At 39.9% G+C, this 26,964-nt stretch overlaps 1 protein-coding gene across 3 annotated transcripts in view; it reads right to left on the reverse strand.

Annotated features, from left to right (window-relative positions):
- Positions 1–1,635: 1,635 nt before the first annotated feature.
- The window catches only part of SLAIN1 (SLAIN motif family, member 1), a 40,547-nt gene continuing 15,218 nt past the window's right edge, over positions 1,636–26,964 (reverse strand). The window contains exons 2-7 of one of the 3 annotated variants that reach the window (XM_010186761.1): positions 17,784–17,933; positions 16,248–16,397; positions 14,416–14,754; positions 6,409–6,573; positions 4,336–4,630; positions 1,636–1,713 (exon numbers count right to left, since the gene is read on the reverse strand). In XM_010186761.1, coding sequence (XP_010185063.1) covers positions 1,638–1,713; positions 4,336–4,630; positions 6,409–6,573; positions 14,416–14,754; positions 16,248–16,308 — 936 coding nt within the window. In that variant the 5' untranslated portion in view covers positions 16,309–16,397; positions 17,784–17,933 and the 3' untranslated portion in view covers positions 1,636–1,637. Of the gene's footprint in view, positions 1,714–4,335; positions 4,631–6,408; positions 6,574–14,415; positions 14,755–16,247; positions 16,398–17,783; positions 17,934–26,964 lie in introns of those variants that run through there. The other 2 variants (XM_010186762.1, XM_010186763.1) reach the window with 2 other exon arrangements.

A 26,964-nucleotide genomic window follows, 5' to 3' on the forward strand; every position in this document is an offset into this window, starting at 1 on the left:
AGGTAATTTCCTTGCTGGAATGTTTCTTGATATCTTCTTCAATGGTTCTAGATTTTTTTTGGGGGAAAAAAAAAAGTTAACTGGATGAAAAGAACTAAAGTGGTAAAAATTAATTGCTTCTCTGTTAAACAATATTACGCTGCACAGAGATAAGACTGCACTACTATACAGTCACTTCTCACAGTAATAAAGGTTTCACTCACCACTGAATGATTCTCCTTTGTGTTTTTTTGTTTTAGGTTGCCCTTTCAAGAGAAACAGATCCTTGAGCAAATTCAGAACAAAATTCAGAGCAAATTCAGAGCCACAGTGAAAGCGTCACGTGGCACACAATCTGTTTCCCACTGCAAGCCACATTTGCACTTGCAGAATCCAAACATTAAATAGAAAAAAAACATAACAGTAAGACTGATTTTAAAATACTTACCTGTCTTCTATGCATACTATGGCTTCATAACACAAATCTGTAAGATTTTTTCAGATGAACTTAGTTACTATTTGCAAAAATCCACCTTAATCTAAATCCTCAGTAATAAAAAGTTCGAGTTAAGTAGATGGCAGTTGCTAAATTCTGACAATGTTTACATTGCACACTCAAGAACAGCATTATTGCTGAAATAGATTCTTTATTTCTGAAACATTCCAAAACAGCAGTATACACAGTTGTAATCAAATATTAAGTCATATGCCATTATAAGAAAGCATTGATTAGTGCAATTGGATTTTGTAAAAGATCTATCAAAAAGATTTGTTCGCATTAAAACTCATTTTTCGTAAGCAACTGTTAATAAAACATTACAATTTTATTCTTGGTAATAAAGTACTGAAAACCAACTGTAGTTTTAGAGATCACTGTATCTTTGTAAGTGCAACGTGACTTATGCTGCCACTTTAAATACAAAACACTGTGACAATAAATTAACAATTGAACAAATGGTGAAAGACCAACAAAACCATGCTGACCCAGCTGGATGGCAATTTCCAGTGAATGCTACCTCTTTCTTTTGTGCTTCTGCAACATAAATATACTGCTTTGTATTGCCAATGGTACCATTTTGTAAGATATGTTCCTAGCGCTAAAAAAGTACATTACCCCAAAAATATTATTTATGGCACAGAAAAGTTAAATTATCTCTCTGTTGTTCAAGGTTCAGGCAAGTTTAAATGAACTTAGATATACAAAATAAAATGTACCGGAAACACTAGAAAAAAATTCAAGCACGTACAGAAGTCCCCCCAAATTCAAAATAAAATGCATGATGCCTTTACACGGAATAAATTATCTCAGAATTTCAGTACGGCAAAGCTGCCGGAAAGCATTAGTTCTTTTCTTGTTCTTTCCAAGAAAACAGTCTGGCACTTTGCACATATGTAATCCTTCCTTCAGTTCCAAATGCCAACACAGCCACTGTTAGTCTGATCACAACGCAGCTCTTCAGGTAACCGATTAAGTGCAATATTTAGTATTTGATAAGATGTTCATTTTTAAGAAATGACATTGCGTTATGGATGGTTACATATTAAAATCCTGGGGGAAATAATACTGTATGACCCTCCTTTTCCAAATCATTGTTACCCAGCCAGCTGGGTAATGAAATCTGCATTATTTATTTTCCACTGTTGATGGGCATCCTTCATCAATAGCAGCCATCTCTCCAGTTCCCATCCCGCAATGTGCTGAGTGATGAAAGTGGCTTTGGAGGCTGAAGAAAACTGTATTAAACAAATGAAAAAAAAAAAGGACAAACATCACTGGTGTATTTCTGGGACCATGTGAATGCAAATATGAAATTAAGGCCACCACCGACATGACTCTGTTATTGTTACTGGTCTTAAACTGTGTCTGGTACCTAGGATGATCCAGACCCTGATCTGCTGATTGACCTCCCGGCTTTATCTGTGGACTTGTCTGGAGACCTGGGACTGTTGGCTGACCCTGGTCACCATCAATGCTGCTCCTGGCTGGATACTGTGGGGCAACCTGGCTGTCCCACTTGGCTCCTAGCTCACCTTGCCTTACTGGAAGCTGGCCCTGCTGCCCCTCACATCATGCTCCCGGGTACGGACAGAAAGAGGACTGGCAGATAGGGGATGGTAGGTGAGAAGGTAGATCTGCAAGAAGCCCAGAGCGTGGAGTTGGAAAGGATTGGGGGTGGCGTGCATCCATTCAACAGCAACAAAAAAAATGCAATGCCTCACTTGTATGGCTAAGTAGAGACAGACTGCATTGTCAAAATTTATTTACTTTGCTTTTGGATGCATGAATCTCTGATGGCAAGGAGAAAAGAAGTTAATACTTAGCCAAGTTGGTTATCTTGGCTATTACAATTTTATTTTACAAATTATCAAAAGCACGCCCTCACATGCTTGATCCCATGTAGTAAATACTGAAGTGCCCTAATGCAGGCCTTATATAAAGTGTCTAACATCTTATTTTAAGTATCTAAAGTAACAGTAACTCTGCTACCTAACAGTCTGGCCATAGGCATGAAGACACAGCTTTGCTCTTACTGTGCACTTCTCCCTGAATATCCAATTGATTTAAAAACCAAAACCAAAACCAAAAATCTTTTCTACTTTTAATCAAGTTATAACTAAAACTACTTTATTTTCAGTATACTAACAGAAGCTAGATTCCTAAACTGATAAACAGAAATACAATTCTTTGTGACAAAAATCAACAGAAAATCTGCTGCTGATGGCTGAATTCTTCCTTTCCAGGAAAATTCCACGTGAACTGAAACCACCCTTATTTTCCACATGAACAAATAAAATGAAAGATGGGTCTTGAACTGCAGGCTGATCTCAAATCCATCTGTGCTTTTACAGTCCTCTAAACTTGTCATTCCCACAGGACAAAGACCATCTCTCTTCAAGGATCATTGGTCTGGCTCAGTGGGAATGTATGATGCTGATAAGGTACACTTGAAGGTGAGAAGACAGAAGCCCAGACTTTCTAGACTATAAACAGCTTTGTTACTGATTTGAATCAGTTTCTAATAAAAACAGTGTTGAGAGTAGTGTGTCTCACCCTCCCACTGAATCCTCTTAATTTTGTTTTTCTTTAATACTGTCTGTTGTACGGAAAGTTACAAAAAAAGCAAGGGACTGGTCTTCACAACCCAGAAAATCTTTGTCTTTCTCACATGTTGCAATGAAAGATTTAAGAGCTCTGCAGAAGAACATCAAGTTGAGGAAAGGAAAAAGAAAAAAAAGAAAACCCTCTACTATAAAGAACTCTAACAGAGAGAGTTCCAGCAGAGAGCAAAGGAGGTTATAATAGAAATCCCATGGTACAGTCTTCATCAAAGAAGAAACCTGACAGCTCTTTATCAAAGTTTCACCGCAGTTGGTCAAAGTCTGTTGTCAGTCACATCGGTGTAATCCCCAAGTAACTCAACCAAAGAGAGAATGGGAGCAATTGAACTTATTCTGGATCTAGCCAGTATCCAGTGAAAAGCATAAAAATGGAGAGAGCAAAACAGTGACAGTTCATCCAGCAGAAAACCAGGTGGCCACGCAGCGGGCCCTCACACAAGGAGGGATGCCTGTGATGGGAAGAAATAGCTGGAAGAGTTGACACAAGCTGACAGAAATTTCTCTTTGAGAAACTTCATGACCTATTAATTGCAGAACATACAGCTAAGAGTTTAACTCTCAGCAGTGGTAAGGTGATTAAAACACAGTCTCTCTCCTCAAACTTATTTTATTGCTTGCTCTAAAAAAAACCATTTGCAGACGAAATTTGCTTGGAAAAAGCAAAATGCATTTGCTTAACAGTTATAGGTCATTGTAAGTACGTGATACTTCAGGATTCTCTGTTTGCCTACTGTCTCCCAGTCGGAAGTGAAAGGATGCTAGTCCAACTCAAGATAGTACTATTCAGGATATTTCCTTTTTCACCATGCTCTAAAGTCACAAGTTGCATTTTTACAGTCTACTGCCTTTTACAACAACTGGGATGCAACTCTCTCTCTTTATTTGAGTACTTGAAGATTTGGTCATCCTGTGACACTGAAGTTAGCACAAGCCTGGAAGAAGGAAAGACCCGTATGTTAATGACATGAGGTTTCCATTTGTTTTGATTTCTTATTGATGGGTGGCAAACCATTCTTATTTATATCTGATTACATTCTATCAATTATCAGTTTACTAGGAACTTCCAGCAAGCATTGGCCATTACTATTTCTGGAAATAAATCATCCACTCAGTGACTCAGCTTTGGAAGCTAGAAACTCTTCTGGTTTATAGCCCAGCTTCATATTCAGTAGGAAATAACCCCACAAACTAAGCCAAAGTCATCCACATAGGGAAGGAGGCCTGTTTAGCTCTTACCTTCGAACTGGCTGTGCAATTTTACTTCTGGGTATGCCACTCCCATTGATGGCCAGCGATGGTCTTGGAAGAGCACTGCGCCCTACAATCCCTTGAGTCGCAGTCTTGTTTGGCATGGGGATCCCAGTGTTAGAATATAACTGTGAGTTGTTGGACACTGGAATACTGCTACTACTACTACTGCTACCTTGTACGGTTGGGCTTACGTAGGCAGTAGCTTTGAGAGGCTGTCTGACAGACACTGGAAAATGTCCCACACTGTGAACTCTGTGCTGAAGCTGTCCTGGTGACGGAACTGCGAAGAGCGGGAGAAAAGAAAGTAACAAGGTCAGGATGCAACAGTAACGATCACTTCTAGATAGATCTGAAGAGGGATAAACGTGATTATGGAATTTACTTGCTAAATATAAACTGCTGGAAAACTCATTGGATCCAATACCGTATCCAGTAACACTGTGCTGAACCTGTTCCATTCTCATCCTGAACAAAAATCCCACCCCAATTCACCCTTCTTTCTCCCCTCAAAGAGGTTCCATTACCCATTACAAGCAAACTAATTCCACCTATGCAATCAGAGCCTTAAACAGGAGAAATTGCTGAAGCTTCAAATTAATTTCTGTTAGATCATTTAGATTTTTGTAAGACTGCTTGCAATAACCACATCTTGTTAAAGGAACATCGCATTGAAGCATTATAAAGCATCACAGTAGTCTAAGCTTTATGTATAAAAGCAATAGAAGGGCTATAAAAAGGTCTTGAATATAACAGCATATTCCAAGACTGATGTTATGTAAATGATAATTTAAAAATCAATGCTATGGGTTCCAGAAGCTTTATATATAGATTTTCTACACAATCCTGCCCTCTGGTGTACATCAGACACGCATCTGCTTCAGAGTCCACATATCAAAAGCAAACTGTCAAAAGCCTGAAGCACACAAACTAATATATAGCACACAGGCCAACTGTTTTTCAAGTCTTTGAAAAAGGGCATTTTAAATCCATTTAAAGACACAGAAGAAAATACAGATGTGTGATTCAATTAAACAATACTGTCAGTATGTTGCTGTGGAACTCTTATAATAGTTATTAAATATATAAATAAATACATTATTAAATGACAGTAATAAAATTTAAATACATAATAAATATACAATTTTAATATTTAAGTGTAAAGTTTAAAATATTTCATTTAACTAAAATTAAAATTTAAGCAATTTAATAATTTTGAAGACATTTGTAAACTTTGCTAAAATTTGAAAGAAAACACCCACAGGAAAATGTTTTACCAGCTTCTCCCTCCAAAACCTCACAGGACATGGGAGGCATAAGGTCAGTTCTGTCTCCTGCCTGTGTCAAATGAAATCCACTTTTTCCATTTCCTCTCAGAGCACCTCAACCACTGTGCCAGAAAAGATGGGTTTGGATCTTGATCTATCTTGTTCCCATTCTGCGTTAATAATTCAACATCCACTAGATCAATACTCCCTCCACCCCCCCATCTAGAAGTCACCTAAATTGAACTAATTACAGAGTCATTTTAATTCCCCTACTCAAAAAGTACATTATATTATGTTTACCACATTTGCTCAGAATAAAGTAGTTCAAATTCAGTAGGAGAGAGGTCATGTATTTTAAGATAGTATTTATACAGTGTACTGTAAAACCGGCACTGTATAAAACCAGAATTGTATAAATTACCAAGAAAAGCAGTTTTCAATCTTAGTATCAAAACTAAAAATGTAAGCATATATGAATTAATTTCATTGCTGGTATTCTACAATACTAATACTAGTTATTATTATAATTTCAGTTTTAAAGTTGGTACAAAATGAATGGGCCAAGAGGAAAAAAGAAAAAGGAAGTGATGAAACTCTCAGTATCACATAACAAGATTGGCAGAATTTGCTTTCCAAAAGAGAAACTTTGAAAATCCTGAGCTATATTAAAATCCAGTGCAAAAGGAACACAGCATGCTTTTAATTTTTCATAAAGCAGAGGATCAGTGACTGGGACATGTATTTTACCACTCTGTCGATTCCTTGTGCACAGCCAGAGAACACAGGTACTTACTAGACGACTGCATTCTTGAAATCCCATTACTGGCTCCATGCAAATTGGAGTCGAAGCTCTGACTGTTCCTCACAGTGACAGGAGAACTAGCAAAGCCAGGGTTACTGTTAATGGTGGGGGTACTTGGCATCCGAGTGAGGTTAGGCATGCTTCTTCGAAGTTTATCTGAAGCAAAAGAAGATAACACCCATAGTCATGTCAGAATTTCCAGCAAACAAGCAGCTTAGTAATTTCTGTAGAAAAAAATCAAAATTAAAACAAGTTACTTCAACGCAAAGAAAGGTTTTGCTCTGCAGGAAGAATATGAATAAGTTACTGACAGCCTACTAATTAAACACTTCTGATTACTGTAACAGCATAATTATCCACAAATAATTTAAAAGACACCAACAGGCAGTACATTTTCAGAATCACAAGGATTTAAACACCGAAGTTTCATAATAAGCATGAGTTTCACGTTAATGTGTAAAGTAGGTCAGATGAATCATGCCCTAAATGTGCCTGTTGCTTTGCAGGGAATGCAAAGCCAGGCTGCAGTGACAAAGTCAGAGACAGGTATCTACACAGTGGATACTTGAAGACAGGCGAGATTAATCCATCCTAAGCGACTAAAGTCTTGCTTTCAGGTGCCAAGGAGATGCTAAAAAATTCCCCTTCAGCACCTAACTTTATCAGTATGTTAAGTTTCTGCAGGTGGCCATGCACAAACCCTGCTAAGTCTTGATGCTGTTCAGTTGCTTGGAGCCCTGGGTTGATATCAGGATTTTCAAATTTGGTGGTTCACCCTCCTACCCCACTTGTGGTGCCTGATTTGGTGGGCATTTTCAGAACAGGACTGTAGGGCCTTTCACAAAAAGAAAGCTGAACGTGCCCCAAATGTTTCTGGGGTATGTTTAACAGCTAAGGCAAGTGTCTAATAGGTCAGAAGATGTCTGCAACCCCACTCATGCTGGTTCATCTGGAGAGAGAAGCCGAAACCAATCCAAATTTTGGATTTATGCACAGGACTGACACATCACACATAGCTTGGAACTGCTGTTCTGGGTTGACCTCCCAGCTCACACAGGGCAAGTTCAGTCCACAGAAACAACAAAATTACTTAGGAATCTCTGTTTATCAGTTCACATAAATATATAATCTATTTAGCACCACCATGAGCTCCTCTAATCCTTAAAGCTGCTAACAACTAAAGAATAGTAAGAAGTGACAGTACAGCTGTATCTATACAAGGAATTAGTAGTCACTAACAGTAACTTTAATACATGTGATGCCTGTGTAACTCCAGCAAACTGAGTCACAGCAAGGCTACAACTCCAGCTGCTTTTTGTGACTGGTTCTCATTATAAGAACTGGTACAGAATCCTGCGAATAGCCAAAACGTCCTTGTACTCCAAAGGTCCAACATTTCTAATGTCCTCATGTCCCAAGGCCCAATTACTAGTGCCTAACTGCTCTTGACACTGTATCATGCATGCTAATCCTGTAACGATGAGACCTTCTTCTCCTCCATCTCAACCAGGGCTGACTTTCAGTTACCACAGATGGTCTGACATAGAAAACCATTGCCGTCTAGGAAGTATTTTAAATATTACCATGAATTTAATACACTACATTTTCATATTTTTGAAATAAAACAAAAATACAAATCAAATACAACGACAAAATCAAATCAAACAGGTATGAGTTGTAAGATAGGGCGGAGTTCAGTGCAGGAAAAGGAAATGCAAGGTTTGAGTTACTGGAAACCAGAGTACAGCCAAATCCTAAAAAAGAACCAGTTTAAGGGTAACCCTTCATTAAAGAGTTAGAGGTGGTGTGCTTCAGAGATTCATCACTAACACTGGCAAGCTGAAACTACAGGGATTACCACTGTGGTTCAATCAGGTGGCAACTATTAATATCATGGATGTAACAGTGATACAATAGTCCTCAGGCTTCCAAAACTGTCCTGGGGATGCAAACAATGGCATCCATATAGCTACTATATGTTCCCTATTTCTGAAATGCTCATGATTTGCAAACTGGAAAGGGAGCTGTCTTCCTACAATGCAAGTTGCCTCAGCCCAGAGTGGCTGAAAATTCACATATATGGGATGTCTGTAGCTACTGTTAATTTTGGAGCCCTACCCTACCCTTTAAAATCCTAGGTCCTGAAATCCTAGGTTAACATTACAGCACATGGCAAAAAAGATTAGAGCAGCAGGATGGTGGTAGGGAAGATGGGAGAGCATAAAATAGCTTTTCGTCTAATACTATCCACAAGACACGCTCTAAAAGCAGAATTCCTTGGACTCTACATGCTATTCCACTCAGGGTCTGTATCAGCCATCCCAGGCATGATCTGTGCCTTGAATTGTCCAATGGATGCAGCCGCCTCAAAAAAAAATAGGTACAGAAGTAGCTTGGACTTCATGTCATGGGGTGGCCATGTCTTTTGCCTTCTGTTCCTTAGTCCCTTCTTGTTCCAGCAGTCTGCTCAGCTGCTGATTCAGTCCTCAGGCAGCAGATTAAAAGCTGCACCTGCAAATTCTCATCCATTGAGCATCTGTGTTACTTCTTTGATGGGTCCTTGTGTCTGCTGAGATAAATGGCCCTGCAAAGCAATGAAAATAGCGGGTCAGTTGTGTGTTTGGGGAAAATCCAGAAATGTTCATCCTGATGGCATTTTGCAGCTTTCATCTCCTTGGATGATGCACCCGCTTTCATCTCCTTCTTGAAGTTTGTTCTGTCACCTGTTTCCCTCCTGAGAACAGCAGAAAGAGTCTTACAGATGTCTTGTTTGTAAATGAAAAACTGGCTTTTGTGAGCTTGATATATGGAAGTTGAAGGTGGGAGTTATGTGATTTTAATATTATTTCAGGCGCTGAGACATGACTAGATACGAACTTGCTGGAAATATATTAGAAGAAAACAAAAACATTATTCCAAGCTGCTAGTAGCAAACCTTTCCTTTCTAGAGCTTTTTGGTCTCCTAAGACTGATGAGAAAATTAACAGAGAGGAGGAGTAGGGCTGAGATGTATTCTCAAGTCCAAATAGTCCTGTTTATGATGAATGCTGAAATTTGCTAGAGTTTCTGCTACCTCTTCTGCACTAATCTGGTACAGTGGCAAGCTACAAAAGTATTGGTTGTTTACAGTTTGTCCTGTTAGGAAGCTGTAGATACTAACACCAGCAAGGAACTCCAAGGGATCTGCACCTTCCACAGCAGCCAAAGTTATTGTGACCCACTACTGAGTCTCCAATAATCTAGGCTGAAACAAATACGATGTTTAAATGGGATGCAGCCATATAAAGCATCACAGATGTATCTTCACTTTTCCCAGCCTTCTTTGAGATGTAATAGCACGACCTACAGACATTGTATAATGTTTGAAAGTGTGAAGGAAATGCAACAATAGGTCATGCAAGGGGGTCAATAATCAGTTCTTGGTTACTACCACCTTCTCAGAATACTTCATGCATATACATAGGAGCTTGTCACTCCATGAGTGTTCTTTAGGGGGCATACGTTGCCCTTGTTTCACATATCTGCAGCAGAACGACACACCAAAAATTGCCTACTGCATGTTTACACTTTTTCCCCTATGTGGCATCCATGCTGAATTGTCTGTTGCCTACAGCACAGGAAAAACTGGTAATTGTGAAATAGAGTCCTCTGTCCTCAACTGAAAATGTGCATAAAAAAAGACCACCCCATAGCACAGCTCATATTCACTAGTGGTGAGAAATGGGTCAAAAAGCAGGTGAAAATGTCCCTTATTTTGTCAAATATTCCACAAAATTACAGTAAAGACAGCAGTTTGCCTCTTACCCAGATGCTTCAGTTCTGACTTTTCCCAGAAAGTTCTTCCCCTGCTGCCGTTTCTCCTCTGAAGTCAGCGTGGGATTGGTGGCCTGGCTTCCTTCTGGCAGGACACCAGAATGGGCAGCACCTCTCTTCTGGTCCCAGCACTGCCGGTGGCTGCCCCCATTTCACTGCTTCTTTTTTTTTTTTTTAACTTCCCTGACCTAATACTATCACCAGCCGAAGATTAATGTCCATGCAGCAAGCAGACAGACCTTGCCCTGGGAGCAAAGCTGCCCTAGACGTGGAGCTCTCCTGGTGGGCTGCCAGACTGGGAGTTCTGGAGTGGTTCTTGTTAAGTATCATCTTCTCTCTGCCGAAATACCCCAGCCACTGAGGCCCTCCTTGCAAGGAGAGCTCAAGTTGACTCCACGGTGAAGTGTCTTAAAGCACATTTATTCATTCGTTGTTATTCTCTGCAAGGGTTGTCAATGTTTTATTTGAACAAAAGGACTCACAAGGCTCGCCAAAAGTGCACTTTCATTAAGCAACATGATACACTGAATCATAACTATTAGCATCTCAAAAAAATCTGTATCACTGTTTAAGCTACATTTGCAGTTTGTTACACATATTTCAATCCTTCACACAAACCCTGCAAATTCAGCTCTGCCTTATCTGTATCGTATGCACAAATAAGTTGGGGAAGAGCAGTAAGGAAAAAAAAATCTGTGCTTTTCTATTTTAAATATTATGTTCTATATTATGTAGATATTCAGAGTTTCTTTCAAAATCCTTAACAAACCTGTAGACTCAATTACAACTTCACTTTATGGGATTAATTTCTCTTCCTCATCTTTGAAGACTGGAGGCTGTGGAATCATCAGTAGATACTACAGGGACATCAGTGTGTTAAAAATACAAATACACATTAAGAACTTAAACCAAGTCTTTCGGTTAAGTGAGAGACACCATTCTTCATAATTATCAATACCTACATTTTACTAACACTAAACGCTTCAATTTTATTTAGAATTATGCTGTCATCTCACCCTGGCTTCACAGGCAGACATCTCCCTCCACAGATACTTATAGCAAATTAAAGATTTTTACATTATCCTTCCATGACTTCTCATCTTCACTGATTACTATTCTCAATGAAACTTCAAAGGTGACCAAGTAAGATTTTTTTCTGCTTTTCTTTAATAAAAGGCCTGCAACAATTTCCCAGTGAATTCTCTCTTCCTTACTGAGCAAGAAAGGCGATGAACAGAAAAACACTCCACAAATCAGTCAATCACTAATAACAGACCTTGCCCACCTGTCCAAAGGCACCAATCAATGTTAGGCTATTCTGAACTGATATCTAAACACAGACCTACTGCCCCCTAAAAAGATGTATGGTATTGTATTTGAAAACAGATGTACAGCAATTTAAAGCAGGGTAGAATGTCAAAATTACATCAAGCAGTAGCACTTTGCTAAAATACACTGGCAATAATAATGTGCAAGTTCAAAATTATGGCCTCAAATGCATCTATGAGATGCAATCATGCCCCAAGCACACGCATTACTACAGCACCAGAAACATGAGACGGATAATCTCTCTGCTGCCTAAAATTCAATCTGTGGCTATAGTGAAAGATTAGACACCTAATGCACAAATCAGTGCCTACCTATAGATACTTCACACCACTTGGGAGACCCTGGGTTGTCTGTGGCATCTAAACAGCACTGACACGTGGTGATGGTGAAGCCAAGTATCAAAATATCTCATATAGCACCAAGTGCTTGTACGTGAGCACCTGAATTGGGCCCTTCATATACATGTGGGCACCTATATCTTAGCATCTAAATGTAGGCACTCCTCATCAGGCAACCAATACTGTACTCTCAAAAGAATTACTAAAGTTTTTCCAAGTTTATCACACTTTCAGTGTACTTGTTACAGGTACAGATAGTTAGAGTGAGTACCTCAACTAGCGTACCATACCAAACTTCACTAAAAGCAGGTGGGACAGCATCCCTCATACCATTTGCTTCTAAAGGCAAACAATTGTACTTGAGCTAAACACATAGACAAGCTTTGGGCAGACACTGGCTCAAAGCTAAACACTGATTTTTCACCCCAGACTGAGTGCCAAAATTCAACATTTACTTCCCACTTACTCTTCTTCTATGGAAAACTCTGTGACTGAACCGATGAACCAACAGCCAGACTGCTGACTACACATACAAGAACACAAGCCATCTCTTTTGGGGGAAAAGAGAGGAAAAGAGATTTGGGAAGACTGCTGGAATGACCAAGAGCAATACAGCATGCTGCACGTGCAATTTTGATTCATTATGGATGATGCTTTCCACATGTACTGAAAGCAGTAACTAAACAGTTTAGTTCCTCCTTCTATCACACCTCTTTTTCTCATTTGCCTTGGTAAACTCTAACAGTGAGGAATACATCATCCATCATAATGAGCTTCAGACAAATTCTTATTTTCCAGTCTACCTCCATTTCAATGAGTAGAAGTTCTTGAAAGACAATGCAATTGTTGCCAAGATGATGAGAAGTGCCAATGAGAAGACGCTGTCGTACTACTGCTCAGACATACTCAATACAGCTAAAAGCTTGACTCTTCGTCTGCCAAAAGAACAAAGCCCAAGCAAAACGTCTCTCACCATCAATGTTTGCCACTTACGTGGATCAGTGCTGCTTGAGTCAGAGGCTGAAGATGCAGAAGCTGAAGAGATAAATCCCCTCTAAAAATAGTAGTATGGGCTATTACAGGACTGCCTGCCACCCCGGTAAACAGGTGACTGAAGCCGTGTGTGTCCACCTTCTGAGCAACACCAAAGAGATTATCCAACACCTTAAAGTTCTTGAGAAAAAAGGCAACGACGTGGTAAAATTGGTGGCCTTTTACTTTTATATACTTTCTAGTTAATAAACTAGGACCTTAGTATTTTTAGTGCCCTGTAAGAACTTTCTGAGGTTTCCATGTGGGAATTCGATGCTTAAGTTCCACTGACACGGAACACAAAAAAAATCATTGAAAAAGCATTTGGGGACCATATGAAAATAGAGCAGCACCTCACCCTGCCCTTATTCCTGAATCAAAAATGCCCTGTAACTTTCCTTTCTATCCCCCAACAGTTCTGCAAGCTGATCAGGGCTGTCCCATTCTTCTACCTCACCATCAAGAAAAATAACATTGAAATTAATATGGCACGTATGCTGTCCCAACAAACACCCACGTTGCTCTACCCTCTGCTAACATCAGCCTTCTTTATACACTGCCACTTCTCGATTATACTTCTGCACCGTGTCTTACTTTGAATGCAAGTGCTTTTGGCACCAACCTGTCATGTCTTATTTGTCAGGAAAGCAACATGCATACCTGTAGTGCTCTATGAATAGCAACTTTGTGTTGTTTTGAACAACATATTTATTTTCTTGCCCAAGGGTGAGCTGTAACCTATAATGTTACAAACAAGACCCTGACTGAAAACTGACTGTCATGAATTAGCTTGGGGAAAAAGACTGAAGGAGTAGGAAAGTAAGATGCAGCAGGAGGAAGAAAATTGTGCTCATAATAAGAAATGAAAGGAAGGTAACAGCAACAACAAAGAGAAACTTAAGTCTTGAGTAAGCACCAAGAGACAAACCTTCCAGACTCTGGAATACATCTCAAGTGCAGTGCAAAAAGCAGCAATGGCTCAGGACAGTTTGGGAGTGATATTACCTTCCACTGCTTTAACAGTCTGCCCTACCAGACCTTGAACAGGAGCAGAGCATGGACCCCTGCAGTAAGCACTCACAGCACAGCTGCATTAACAGCGAAGGGAGGAATACGAAACAGAAAGAAAATCCAGATCCCCTGCTTTGTATTTTACCGTATCCACAATGGACATGCATAGGCCAAGCTTGAAAGCCCAACTGGTTCTTCTAACCAACTATTAGCCTGCTAAAAGCTGCCCTTCTTTACTTTTTCTTTTTTTCTTTCATACTTGCACCACTTTAAAACAGACTAAAGCAACAACTTTCATGACCAGGTCACAGATTACATTTTTGTAGCAAATCACTGAAGAATAACATACCTCACCCATTTGCACAGGCTTAAATTGCTTGTAACAACTCATGGACTGATTTAGCTGTGATACACTAAACGCACTTCACTCGGTTCACAGCCAAAAGATCACTTCTCAGAAAAGCATGCAACCCACCTCCGTTAATCCTATTTGGTTGCTGCTCCGGAGTTTGGGCTTGAGGAGAATAGTAGGGCTGTTGGTAAGTATTAGAAGGGAAGTGAGGGGAGGTAGGACTCCTCCTGCAGTCCCGGATACTAGAGAAAGTCTGTGAGTGAGAAATCCCTCTCTGGAAGGGGGAGCAGCGAGTCAGCCGCGGCTGCGGAGGCGGGAGGTGGTCAAACTCTTCCTCGTCCTCAAGACTGTAGCGATCGTAGTCCTGCTCACCACACGTCCCTTTCTTTCCCGTGTGCAGAGAGACGCTCGAGCTGTGCCTTGACACAGATGCTGAAGTCGAAGCATAATCTTGCCTAAGGCCTGTAAATTCCAAAAAGAGGATGATTCAGCTTCTGCCAAGTGATTAACTCTTAACATGCACTTCAATCTTAAATACTAAGCAAGAGAAGAGACATAATTTTACAGCAAGAACTGAATTTACAGTGTCACTAGGCTGAGGATCTGAGACAGGATTAATCTGATCTAACTTTTGGTGTCTATCTTTCAGGTACTTAAGCCCAAATTACTGCCCTTGAGATTCCTTTTAAATAAAGAATAAAGAATTAAAAAAGAAAGAATGCAAGCATCTCCAAAACGCAGTACTTGTGAGGTGTCTTAAATTCCTCTCTTAAAACAAGATGAACTGCTTTTAGGAGATATCTATCTCCCTGCCAAGGGAAAGACTACATGAGTATTAAGCATTTAACTTTTAACACTGTAAATTAGTGGAATTAACACTCAGTCTATTAGTTTTCCAAGTTACTGATATTCTGCTTTTATATTCATGCACTGAAAATCCTGATATTTCCTAAACTTATAATCCACATAGATAGTCTGGCTCTCCAACCTCCTTGAACCAGAACTAGCTCCTGCTAGCAGCCCATCTCATAGACAAGGCTTAGTGGTAACACGGTCGTGTTTTAGACAGGTACGCATCTTGTCATCCCCTTCTCAGAACACCAGGTTTTGGAAACCATCCCACCACTAGCACTGCCCCAGAAGAGCATGTCTGCTTCAAGTAGAGTGAGAAGGAAAACATCCACAGCCCATGTTCATCCCCCTTTTCCCAACTGCACAGCAGCCCGGAAAAAAGGAGATGTACATCATATTTCCAGGAGCCGAGTAACTCCACAAATAGCTATGGATAACAACTTTCCTAGATTTAGAAAAAGATTTGACAGATGTCTTGCTATCATAATGAAAACTTCTTAGTATGCTTTCCCCTACCTCTCGAGTGGGAGTTTCTATTTGTGGCTGTGACGATAGCGTGCCTGTATGCACGTATAATACTACCACTTTCCACGGGATTAACTGGACAACAACCACCACGTGCTCAAACATTCAGTCCCACCTGTCGCTACAAGAATGAGATACAACCATTATACCTGACACAGATTAGAAGAAAAACAGTTTTTCTAAAAAAATCTGTGTTTTCTTCTAAAAAATCCACGAGAGTTGCTTATTTTCATCTTTCTCATGAAATGTATGCATTATAAGAATGCCTTAGGAACTCCCCACAACTGAAATAATTATAAATAATATGGTAAGATATTATAAAATTTCTGAATATAAATACACTCAATGGGTTCGGAGCTACCAGTTGGGATACAGCAATCCGTAAGTGTCAAGTCTGGAAAGATCCAGTACCATTAACCTGGATTCAATAATATGTGGGTTTTCCCACTTATTTTTCCCACTCAAGACGTAACATTGTTTAAGGAAGATCCACTCGACTAAGACCAGACTGGAGCAGTTTTTACTGTCATGGGAACTCTTCCTCAGACTATTCTGAACAATGAGAAAAAGCCACCTACTCTCCTCCTGCAGACGAGCCATGATCTGAACATCGGTGAGGTCCTGCAGCTTGTAACCCATGGAGATGGAGTCATCCTCCAGCTCCGAGGTGCTCAGTTCACTGTCTATTGATGACTGTGGGCTCAAAGGGGAACTCCTAGAAATGTAACCTATGTAAAAAAACATAACCTTTAGTCTGTGAATACGTCTGACCATCTTTCATTCACTACCATCTGCCCTTTATGTTACAGTAGCTTAAAACATTTTCTGCATAACACATAAAAATTTCAGAAGTGTAGTGCAATCCACTAACAATTAGCAAAGGGCTTTGATAGTCTGAGAAGTAGTAAGTGTAGTAATGGATCACGAATTCCTCTGCTTGTTCCCAAAATAGCATCACATAGCCCAGACCATGAATAATTTACCCAACACAGTTCCGATACAGCTCACATTAGTTAGTGTAGTCTAAACACATCTGCATTTGAATCCTTCTCATGGGACTCTGGTTCTCCCTGCTCTGTTCTGAAAAGCAAGTGCATATGTGTCACCAACTTCTGCTCAGTACTCAGATTCCTCAACAGAGCCATTTATCTAAATGTTACTGGTTTTTTAATTGTTTATAATCACCAGATAAATCAATTATTATAACAGTTAAGACTGAACATTCTGCAACAGAGAAAGCACTGCCTCCTTCACACAGCTACCTTTAGGAGAGGGCTCTGGATTCTGCCTTTTCCCTGGATGATAGTAAAACAACCAGGCATTCAGTCTGGAGCTGTATCTCACCCACATATCCCTAACAGGGCATTCTGCACTGATTTCGCAGGCTGGAAAGAAAATTGAGCACAGGTCAAGACGGCCCTGATGCCAATTTCCTTAGACCACACCTCCTCCTGCCAGCAATAAAATGCGAACACCTCTTCCCCAGAAGATTATTCTCCCCACTGCCACTGCAGTTTAAGAGAAGTCACAGATATAAATTAACTCCTGACACCTGTAGTGAAGAAGGAAAATGCAGCTCTTTGCAATTTACAGCTGGCATAAAGTTCGTCTTTTCCCCCAAATTCCCATGTCCCCTGAAAATCAGTGGCAAACAGAATAAATCTTGGATAGCAGCAACAACACTAGCTTGAAAGCAGCCATGATTCTGCTGGCTGTTTTTAGTATAGGTAAATTCTCCCTGCAACTCCATCACACAGCTGCAGAAATGTTTCTGTAGACATAAGGAAGGGGGTACAGCGGGGCAGAAATGAGCAGCAGAGGGCAGACAAAGCTGGGGACTGTTCAAGCTGGCGCTGCCACAGCTATACTCTGAGCTAAATGATTATTGAGAAATAGGCTTTGTTTACTAGCATCACTTTCCTGTGTAACACAGAAGACAACCTACACTGGTAGTTAATTGCCAAATTTTAGATAATTTAAAAAAAAAATCTCCCTCTGAGATGATAGTCTATATACAATCATCCTAACAGTGTACTGCTGTTAAATGGTAGTAAGATTAGGTTAAATTAAGCAATTTTGTAAGCACCGTAAATCGATAAAAAGATAAGCATTACCTGTCCGTTCAGGTGTTAGTATTGCTTTACTGGAGGTTTTAGAGAAGCTGGGACTGTTAAAGCCATTGGTATATGGGGTGAGTCTCGCAACAGGGCTATAGGGAAAAGCCAAGGAAACAGGCGTAGAGAAGAGGTTCCGCCATCGGCTAGCTGTTACAGATGCGAGAGAGGAGGGGGAAAAAAGATCATAGTTACAAACAGGATAGTGCTGCTAGACAGAAGAATAATCTCATAAAAATCTGTTCATTATACATTTTTCCCTTATGGCAAAAGGTAAATAATGATCAAAGTTCAGCAGCAAAACAGAGGATCAGCACAGCCTTGTCCACTTAAGAGTATGCTTCAAAATGTTTTCTAGCAAGCATGTCTTGTTTACCATTTTCTATGTATACATCATTTTGGTATATATTTATTACATACATCACTGCATGCCAACACACAAAGTAACAGAGGAAGTAAAAACCACCACAGCAAATAGAGAAAAACAGACAAAATTTGTAGTGCTCTACAAGGAATTGTTCATGGCAATCAATCACCAAACAATTGAATTAGCAGTTAAATTATCAGTTATGGGAGTTCTGAGACACAGCAGCAAAAGACGCTTAACCATCAAGTGCTAAAAACAACTGTAATCCCATAGCAAGCTTTAAGCTACCACATTTTTCCTTCTCTCTTTACAGCATCAAATTCCTGATTACATAAGCATGATTTTTTTTTCCCTGTTTTGGAGGATCAACTGTATAATAAAACAAGGCATTTCTTTTTCTACATACTGTTTACAATAAGCTTGCAAGGCATCTGGTCTGCTCAGTAACATTACAAAGACCTCAGAGCAGACAAAAAAGCTAAAGACTTATTTAATTTACATTTTCTTAGTTCATCCAGGAAAATATGAGTACAACTGTCCTTTGGTTTGCCTATTTTTTAACATGCATTCAAAAGGCAAATAAACAATACCCACACACTCTTCAGAATATAAATAAATATTAAAGTTGTTTTAGAAAGAAAAGGAAAAAGTTAAAGTTATGTTTGTACAAATGAAAAACATAATTATAGTATCGCATGTTCGTGATAGGATCTATTTAGTCCTGACAGATTTTATGTACAGGTACACAAGAGAGGGAGCTAGGAACATACCTTTACCTAGCTTAGAAATCAATGGCACAACCTTGATGCTTAGCAGGCATCAGATGTTGCAAACCAGTTTTCAAAACCAAAAGGGACCAAAAGCCCTCAGAAGGTGTTGTCCATCACATGGCTCGTTAATACAACAAATTTGCCATGTTATCTGGAACTGCTGGGCCAGTCGTTTTAAATGCTCATAGATTTTCAAATAATATTCCGGCCCTCTCTATTTTAAAACCTCACCAAAATTATTTAGAGGGACACACAAACATTATTCCTTCTTGCTAATATCAACACTGAGTGGCCATGGGAACAGGAGGGAAGCATATCTCATTGGCAGGCTGCCAATCACATCCTTTGCCGTCAATCCAAAAGGTGCTATTTCCCCCCTATTCCTTTTGCTTTGGCCCATTCAAGGTACTCCTGGGTTTGTAAGGAATAAGCAGCCTTTCCTACTCTTCCCAAAAGAGCAACCAAGCTTGGAACGAAGGCAACCACCTGGTTCCAGCACCAGCACAAAGCAGTCTGCCAGGGAAGTGGAGTACCTGCAAGGCTCTGTCACTGTCAGAGAGAGCTAATCCACAGAGTAGTAAGACATAAAAATACAAATTGTGATCTTTGCTGTCCCCTCATTACAGAATTATTCCAATTTCCTAATTTTCCATGATTCTAGTTCCTTCAAGCTTAAAGAAATCTAAAGGTCTGAGAACTTCACTAGGAGCAGCATCAGCACCACTTCAAGGAAACTGCTCAGTGCCAAGCAACACGACACAGACTCCCAGGCAGGGCTATTCGTCCTTAGTGTTTAATAAAATGATCAGTTCAAAAGTCAAGTACGCAACTCTTACACACTTGTGTAAAGGAGAGCAAATGACATGGTCCAGAGGGCCATGAAGATGATTGGGGGCTGAAGCACCTCTCCTATGAAGACAGGCTAAGGGAGTTGGAGCTGTTCAGCCTGGAGAAGGCTGCAGGGAGACCCTAATTGTGGCCTTCCTATTCCTGAAGGTGGCCTACAGGAAAGCTGAGGAGGGAATTTTTACAAGGGCATGTAGTGATAGGACAAGGGGTAATGGCTTTAAACTGAAAGGGGGTAGATTTAGATTAGACATGAGGAAGAAATTCTTCACTATGAGGGTGGTGAGATACTGGCACAGGTTGCCCAGGGAAGTTGTGGATGCCCCCTCCCTGGAAGTGTTCAGGGCCAGGTTGGACAGGGCTTTGAGCAACCTGGTCTGGTGGGAGGTGTCTCTGCCCATGGCGGGGGGGGGGTTGGACTGGGTGACCTTTCAGGTGCCTTCAAACCCAAACCATTCTGTGATTCTATGAAACACAGACTGCAGTAGATGAGATTAAGCAACAAGGAGTTAGTAGCTGCAAACTGATTTGAGGCATTCCTTGAAAGAAATGGACACGACAGAGTAGATCTCAACTCCACATCCACAGCTCATGTTCGTCACCTCCACTAGAAACCATCAGTAAGGAGCAAGGGATGACAATTTCTTGCGATTTTATTTTTCTGCCTAACACAAGATCCTGTTCTGTAGCAGCCTGATCATTTGCCAGGCCAATTATAGCTGCCAGCATGTTCTCACCCCCAGATGTGGTCAACCGTGCAGCACAAATAAACATCATTCATTACCCTCTACAATAACTGCTGTGAGCTGGCCCACTGAGCACAAAGCAACAGTTATCGCAACTCTGAAAGCAAGAACCCACACAAAGAATATAATTAGTATTTATGGCAAACCAGATTCCAAACTCCTCTTTCAAACAGTACGTTTTCTCCAGGAAAGGTGGACGAAGAAGCCAAGAAACTCTAGCTACACTAATCTCTCTCTATACTAAATCTCTAGATATACCTACCTAAAATATCCTCTTTTCTAGAACTTTTGCCACCGTGCCTAAAATAAAATGTCATAGTGTTTTAAGTGTCAGCAAAGCATTGACACTTTATAGGCATACGATTAACTCCGCTGTTTAGTATCAAATATAGAAAAATGTTTTCATTAGGTTTCAAATGGAAATATCAAAGTACATATTGAGTAGTTTGCAGTATTAATGAAGACAGCAAAATTAAGACTTACTGAAGTCTTGTGCTAATGCCAAAAACATGAAAAGATACATAGGAAGCAAGTGCTACAAACATCTAGGTAAATATGTAAAATACTGTAAAATCTGTGAAATCCCCAAATTGTGCAATGGATAGTCATTTCAGGAAAGTTATTTTGCTCTAAACTGACTGTGAGACTGCCCTGGTTAGCATGGTAAAATACCACTAGGGTATGCATGGATTTGCTCTTTGTTACCCGTTCCCAGCAGGCCGTTTCCAGACCATGAGAAAATGCTGTTAAGATCTTTAGTTTAAATGTAAAAGTCCAGCTGCTAAGCTCTGAATTTTACAGTATTTGTAGTTTTTTCTTAAAGTCCCAACTCTGGTTGACCATAGATAAATAAGAAACTCAGGCACTGTTAAAAATCAAAGGTGGTTTCTAACCCTTGCAGTTCAATAGAAACATGAATAATCCTGCCCTGAGTACTTTATAGTGAATACTGAAGGAATAAAAATTACCAGCCATAGAAAATGAAAGCAGGGGCATCTGAAGAACCATCAGGAGAAAATAAACTAAAAAATTCATTTGCTTTGCTGATGGCAAAGAGTTAAATGCATTAAAAAATTAACTTCTTGAAGCACGAAACCTTTGGCCTTTCACACCAGCAAAGGAACTAATATTCTCTAATACAATAAGCACAAGTTGACCCAGTCATCAAGTCCTCAGTTAGATTGAAAGTGACCAGTTTTTTAGGGTACGATTTCCTTGGTTTTGATCAATTCTTAGTAACTAGACTGGTGATAGCGTACTACGTTACACAACGTATATTGTAATATTTTTAAAAGAACTTATAAAAAAGACTATATAATTGAACAAAACCTTTTCTTTAAAAAATAAAATCTGCAACAAGTCATCCTTTTTATAACTTTAAAATATTTACTAATGGAACTGAAGGCTTACAAACTAATTAAGACCTTATTTTTATAACTTCCCTGGAGATATCAAAATGCTAAAATAGACAAGAATAGTAACTCACATAGAAAAATATGAGCAACTATATAAACACAAACATTCACCATACTGACTACTGTGAATAATCAGCATTTGATAAAAACTGATGGAAAATTTAACATGAAAGCCTGAACAAGTAAACAACTACAGGATGGAGTACCCTACAAAACCACAACATGCTGTGGCATACCTAAAGCAATTCCTTTACTAAAAGCTATTTCACACTAAAGCTGCATAAGGTACACAATCTCTAAACATATATAGAAGAATGTTTTTGAAAGGGAAGATGAAATTTGCTATTCAAATCAATGGGAATGTTCATAAGCTGGGACATAAGGTATAAATAGCACAGATTTTCATTATATTGTTTTAATTTTGTGGGGCTACACTGATGTAAACAGAGACAGATCAAGTACCGGTCCTGTACTTGATGAATCAGATATACCTAGGACATAATATTAACTAAGGATATCAGGGTTTCCGAGACACTAAAAGAAGTACATGCACATTTTAAACACCTTCAATTTTTATAACTCCATTATGAAACTCAGTGAACTCAGTTTGACAGAATGGTAACTTACTTTTACTCTAAGTGACATAAATAAAAATACCTCTTTGCTTTAAAGACAGAAAACAATCAAGTCATAAAATACAACTCTGGTGTATTACTGACTAACCATACTAAATTGTATCTATCCAGCTTGTTTATCCACTCAATTAGCTTAAGTTTTATATAAGCCTTCAGGCCAGATTCAAAAACATTTTTTAAGCTCAAGCTAAAAATAAATTAAATTGCACATATGCAGATATTTGAATATGGGTACTAATTACACAGCCTGAACAAAAACACTCTTCTGAGCCAGCAACTGGAGGAATATTTACAGTACTGTCAATCCAGCAACAGCAAGTTCTGAACACCCAGCACTTTGCTGCTGAGATACTTTCCTCAGAGCAGGAAACCCAAACCACTTCCCTGGTGTCTTCTGCACACGCACGGTTGCACAGCAGCCATGCTTAAAAGCAAAATATCTTTCTCATGAGTAAAATGCACAGTCTTGCATAGGAAACAGCAGTGTTTTGTTAATCACCGGAGAAAGTCGAGAGTGCTAGAAGGGAATTCAAAACCCTCTCCTTACTGTAGATAAGAATTTCTAAACCAGCTAAGAGGTATCACCTCAGTGAGGCGTATCTAGTATCTTCTTCCCAAAGACAGGTATTTAACCTTTGCTTTCAGTCCCTGTAAAACGGTGATTTGGAGTTTGAAAACTCCTCCTGCAGTTAGATTTACAGCTGGGAAACAGACAAGGGGCTAATGTAATTGAAAAGACAGACAAAACTTCTACAAAAAAGATACTGCACTTTAGCTACGTACTTTGGAGGGTTAGGTCTTTTGTTGTTGTTGTTTTTAACTTGCCTCTTTTCTGTGTGTGTGAAAAATGTAATAGTCTCAGCATTCATTTACTCTCTGTGTGCACAACTCTTCCTGCATGCAGAGGTCCTAAAGCAAATTTTCAGAGCCTTCCCAGCTTCCCTTTCTTGAGAAACGGACCAAATATTATGCTGAAGTATTACACCCCAGGCATGACCTAGGTCCCAAATGTTTATTGCCTCTCCATCTCCCATACTCAGCAAGTGCCATTTATATAAATTGCCAGTCTGGCGCATTTTCATTCTGTTTGGTGGATTCTTAACTAGAATCCATGAGCATACAAGCTCTCACATCTCAGCTACTTTGAAATAAGTTTGAAACACTTCTCTGACCAGAAGACTCATTCTCATGTATTACTACATAAGGTAACCTCGAACAAAGTATATAACCCCAGATTCTTCTGCAAAACTATCAGCATTTTATTAATTAAGGAGCGTGTTTACCCCACTTAATTTTAGAAGCCTTCAAAGAAGAAATTAAGCCTTCCAAAACAAGGAGTTCTTACCACTGTGAACGCAAAAACTTACATGGAAAGACTACACAAATTCACAGAAGAGGAATCCATCAAAGGTTAATAAATCACATCTAAATCAGAGTTGACATCTGGTTCAGTCAGTCTCTGAACTGGAAATACATCTGGGAGGGTGTCTGGGCAAGCATGTATGGTATTTCCCCATATTCTCACTCTCTTCTTGTCTATGGCATTTTTGGATGCAGGGTCCTGTGTCACCAACACAATGAAGATGCTCTTATGTACAGACATCAATGGCTGACCTTGTCACCACAGGATGCAACATACTCCAAAGAGAAAGGACAGGGCATGATTCAGCTCACCTCCACTTTAAAAGGACACGAGCTGTGCCTGTTTGCCTGCGCTGGCGACAAAGGCAGTCCAGCATGACTGGCTCGCATACAGATCTCTGCATACATTCAAGCAAAACTCACTCTGACAGCATTCATTACAGAGAACAATAAACAGAGCTTAAAAACAGAATTCAGGGGTTGCATTCAGTTTTCCCTTTTTCTAAACAATTGAAAAAGACAACTCTCTTGCAGTGCCAGAGCACTGCCATGCTTGCATCCATCCTACTGAAAGAGCTGTAGATATTCAGTTGAAGTATTTTAACATCTTTCTTGGCAGCAGTTCCAGCTGAAAGGGAAATGAACTTCTGCTACCTTCCTCCAGGCTAACGCTTTACCCCAAACCTCCTCATGCCATCCTCTCAGCTGTACTGGTACACCATACCAGCAAGTACATTCTTGCAAGACTTCATGCTAAATCACATCAATTATCCAATCTGTATTAAAAAGACCTCTTTGTTACTTTATTTTTTTAAACAAGAAGTTAAATCCCCTTTACCAAGAAGATGGAGCCCAGTTGACCCAGGGCATTTAAGGTAGAGATGAAGCAGCAGGAAACAGCAGCAGGAAGGTGGGGGTGACAAAGCCTGTGCTCCCTCCAAAAGAAATTCTTGTCAGAAAACAGCCTCCATGTGTCTGAAGGCAGGTGAGATGAACTCTATGTCTTACACTGAGTGCTTACTTACATACACAGGGTAGAGCAAAACAACAGCACAGGCACTTTCCTCATATTTCATTTTGAACAATTAGCAACAAAAAAAGAGGGAACAAAATGGTAGCCACCTCACAAGATCACTCAAAGAGTAAAGAAAGATCTGTCACCATGATATGCAGACAATGCATGTAAGGCTACAGAAACATCTTCCAGCTCTTGCTGTGCCAGCTGCATAGGCCTCCTGCCTCAGCCTGTTCTGGCTGTAAATATTCAGGTTTCTGGTTAAGCTCACCCAACATGTACTGACTGAAATGGGCAAGGACACTATCAACTCATCACCTCAGCTAGTAGATCTGAAGGGGCAGTAATTCCTGTAAGCACAAATGAAGTTAGAACAGTATGAAATGAAAAAAAATGAAATGAAAGTATATCCCTGCCAAAGAGAAAGCGGGTTACATTCCTGTGTAACGGGATGAGAGGAAGACTCAGCCACAGCGAACTAATTCCAAATACAGTGGATCCACAAGAGACTTGAAGGTTTGTTTACACCACACAGCAGAGCAGAGTGTCCCAGACCCCTGAAGAAGCTCTGAGGAGGCTGGAGAAAGGTAGGAAAGGTAGGACTGTGGCAAGAAACGAACATCTCTTCCACAACCAGCATACCTCCACTAGCAGGTAGCAATCTGGTGAGTAAAACTTACCTGGTCTCAAATAGTTCAAAAACCTTGCAGAAATCTCCACACCACACTAATTTATGAGTGATGGTTTCACTCTTCTAATGTGAAGTAGGTGTCTTCACAAAGACATTGCTATTGCAGTGTACAGCACGGCAAAGTGTTAGATTTAAGCAGAGCCATGTCAGATGTTATGACATGTACACCACTTCAACATCGTTTGAGCGGTCCCTTCCAGTCCCTAACGTTCTGTGATTCTGTGATTCTGTGATCATGATCAGCGTGAATCACGTTTTACTCACTGCCTGTTAATCCAAATGGAAAACATTTTGGTTGGCACTATTTCAGAAAGAGGTGACATTGTCCTGTATAAAACACAGGTCTATCATTGATTACACACACTCTAACGTTACTGTTGTGAGAGAGACGTTCATATTCTGTAACATCATCATAAGTAAAATCAGAAAACTCATGTTCATTGTGTAAGCACGTTGTGAAACTCATCCCAACCTTTTTTTCTTTCTTGAATTCATTATACCTTTGGTAACTGCTTTGTATTTCAATGACAGTGTGATACAGCAAAATCCCACAGAGTACTGTGGGAAGCATATTTTGCAATCGCTCAGCGTTGGTTTAAATGCTCTGTTTGCCCCAGTGCTCCACAAATAGCAAAACCAACCAAATTTTGAACTGAAAAATCTATCTTTTTGTCTGTTTCTTTAAATGCTGACTATCAGGTCTGAAGCATCTCCCAGGTGCTGCATCTGAAGCATCTCTCTTCACTGCCTACTGCTTGCAGCACCTTGGCAACCTTTGTCTGCCATGTAACTCGTATTTTTTCAAACCAGTGGACATTTGCTCTGCAGACCAGTATGACACACTCCCTCTAGGTCAAGGAGTCAAGGGAACATCTGCAGGTAAGCAGGAGCAAGGAGTGTTCAGGAGTCACCTCTGCAGCCTTCATCATTCAACACCTGCAGCATCCTCATCAGAGATGCTCACCCAGGATGAAGCCCTCGCACAGCAAAGCATTGGTGACCAGCAGTTTGATAGCTACTGTGCTAGATTATTAACACCACCGTTCCGTGGAGCATAACACTATCAAAAATAGAAGAAGGACCTAAATGTGTTTCCTCTGACTCAAAACTGTCATACTGTCATCATCTCTCAGAGAGGGACCTTTAACTGTAATGGGATCAATGACATACAGTGCTGACCAGAATATACACAGTTAATGTATCCTATTTCTGCATAAAATGTGTCATTACACCACCGATTTTCAGGGCTGCTGTAAAGAAACAAAGAAAGTTTAAAGCCAGACCCGTAATCAAATCAAGATATTCATCAAAAATGCGAATTAAACTGCCTTCAG

The sequence above is a fragment of the Mesitornis unicolor genome, unplaced genomic scaffold, assembly GCF_000695765.1.
Source record: "Mesitornis unicolor isolate BGI_N332 unplaced genomic scaffold, ASM69576v1 scaffold4026, whole genome shotgun sequence".
In the NCBI taxonomy this organism is placed as follows: domain Eukaryota; kingdom Metazoa; phylum Chordata; class Aves; order Mesitornithiformes; family Mesitornithidae; genus Mesitornis; species Mesitornis unicolor.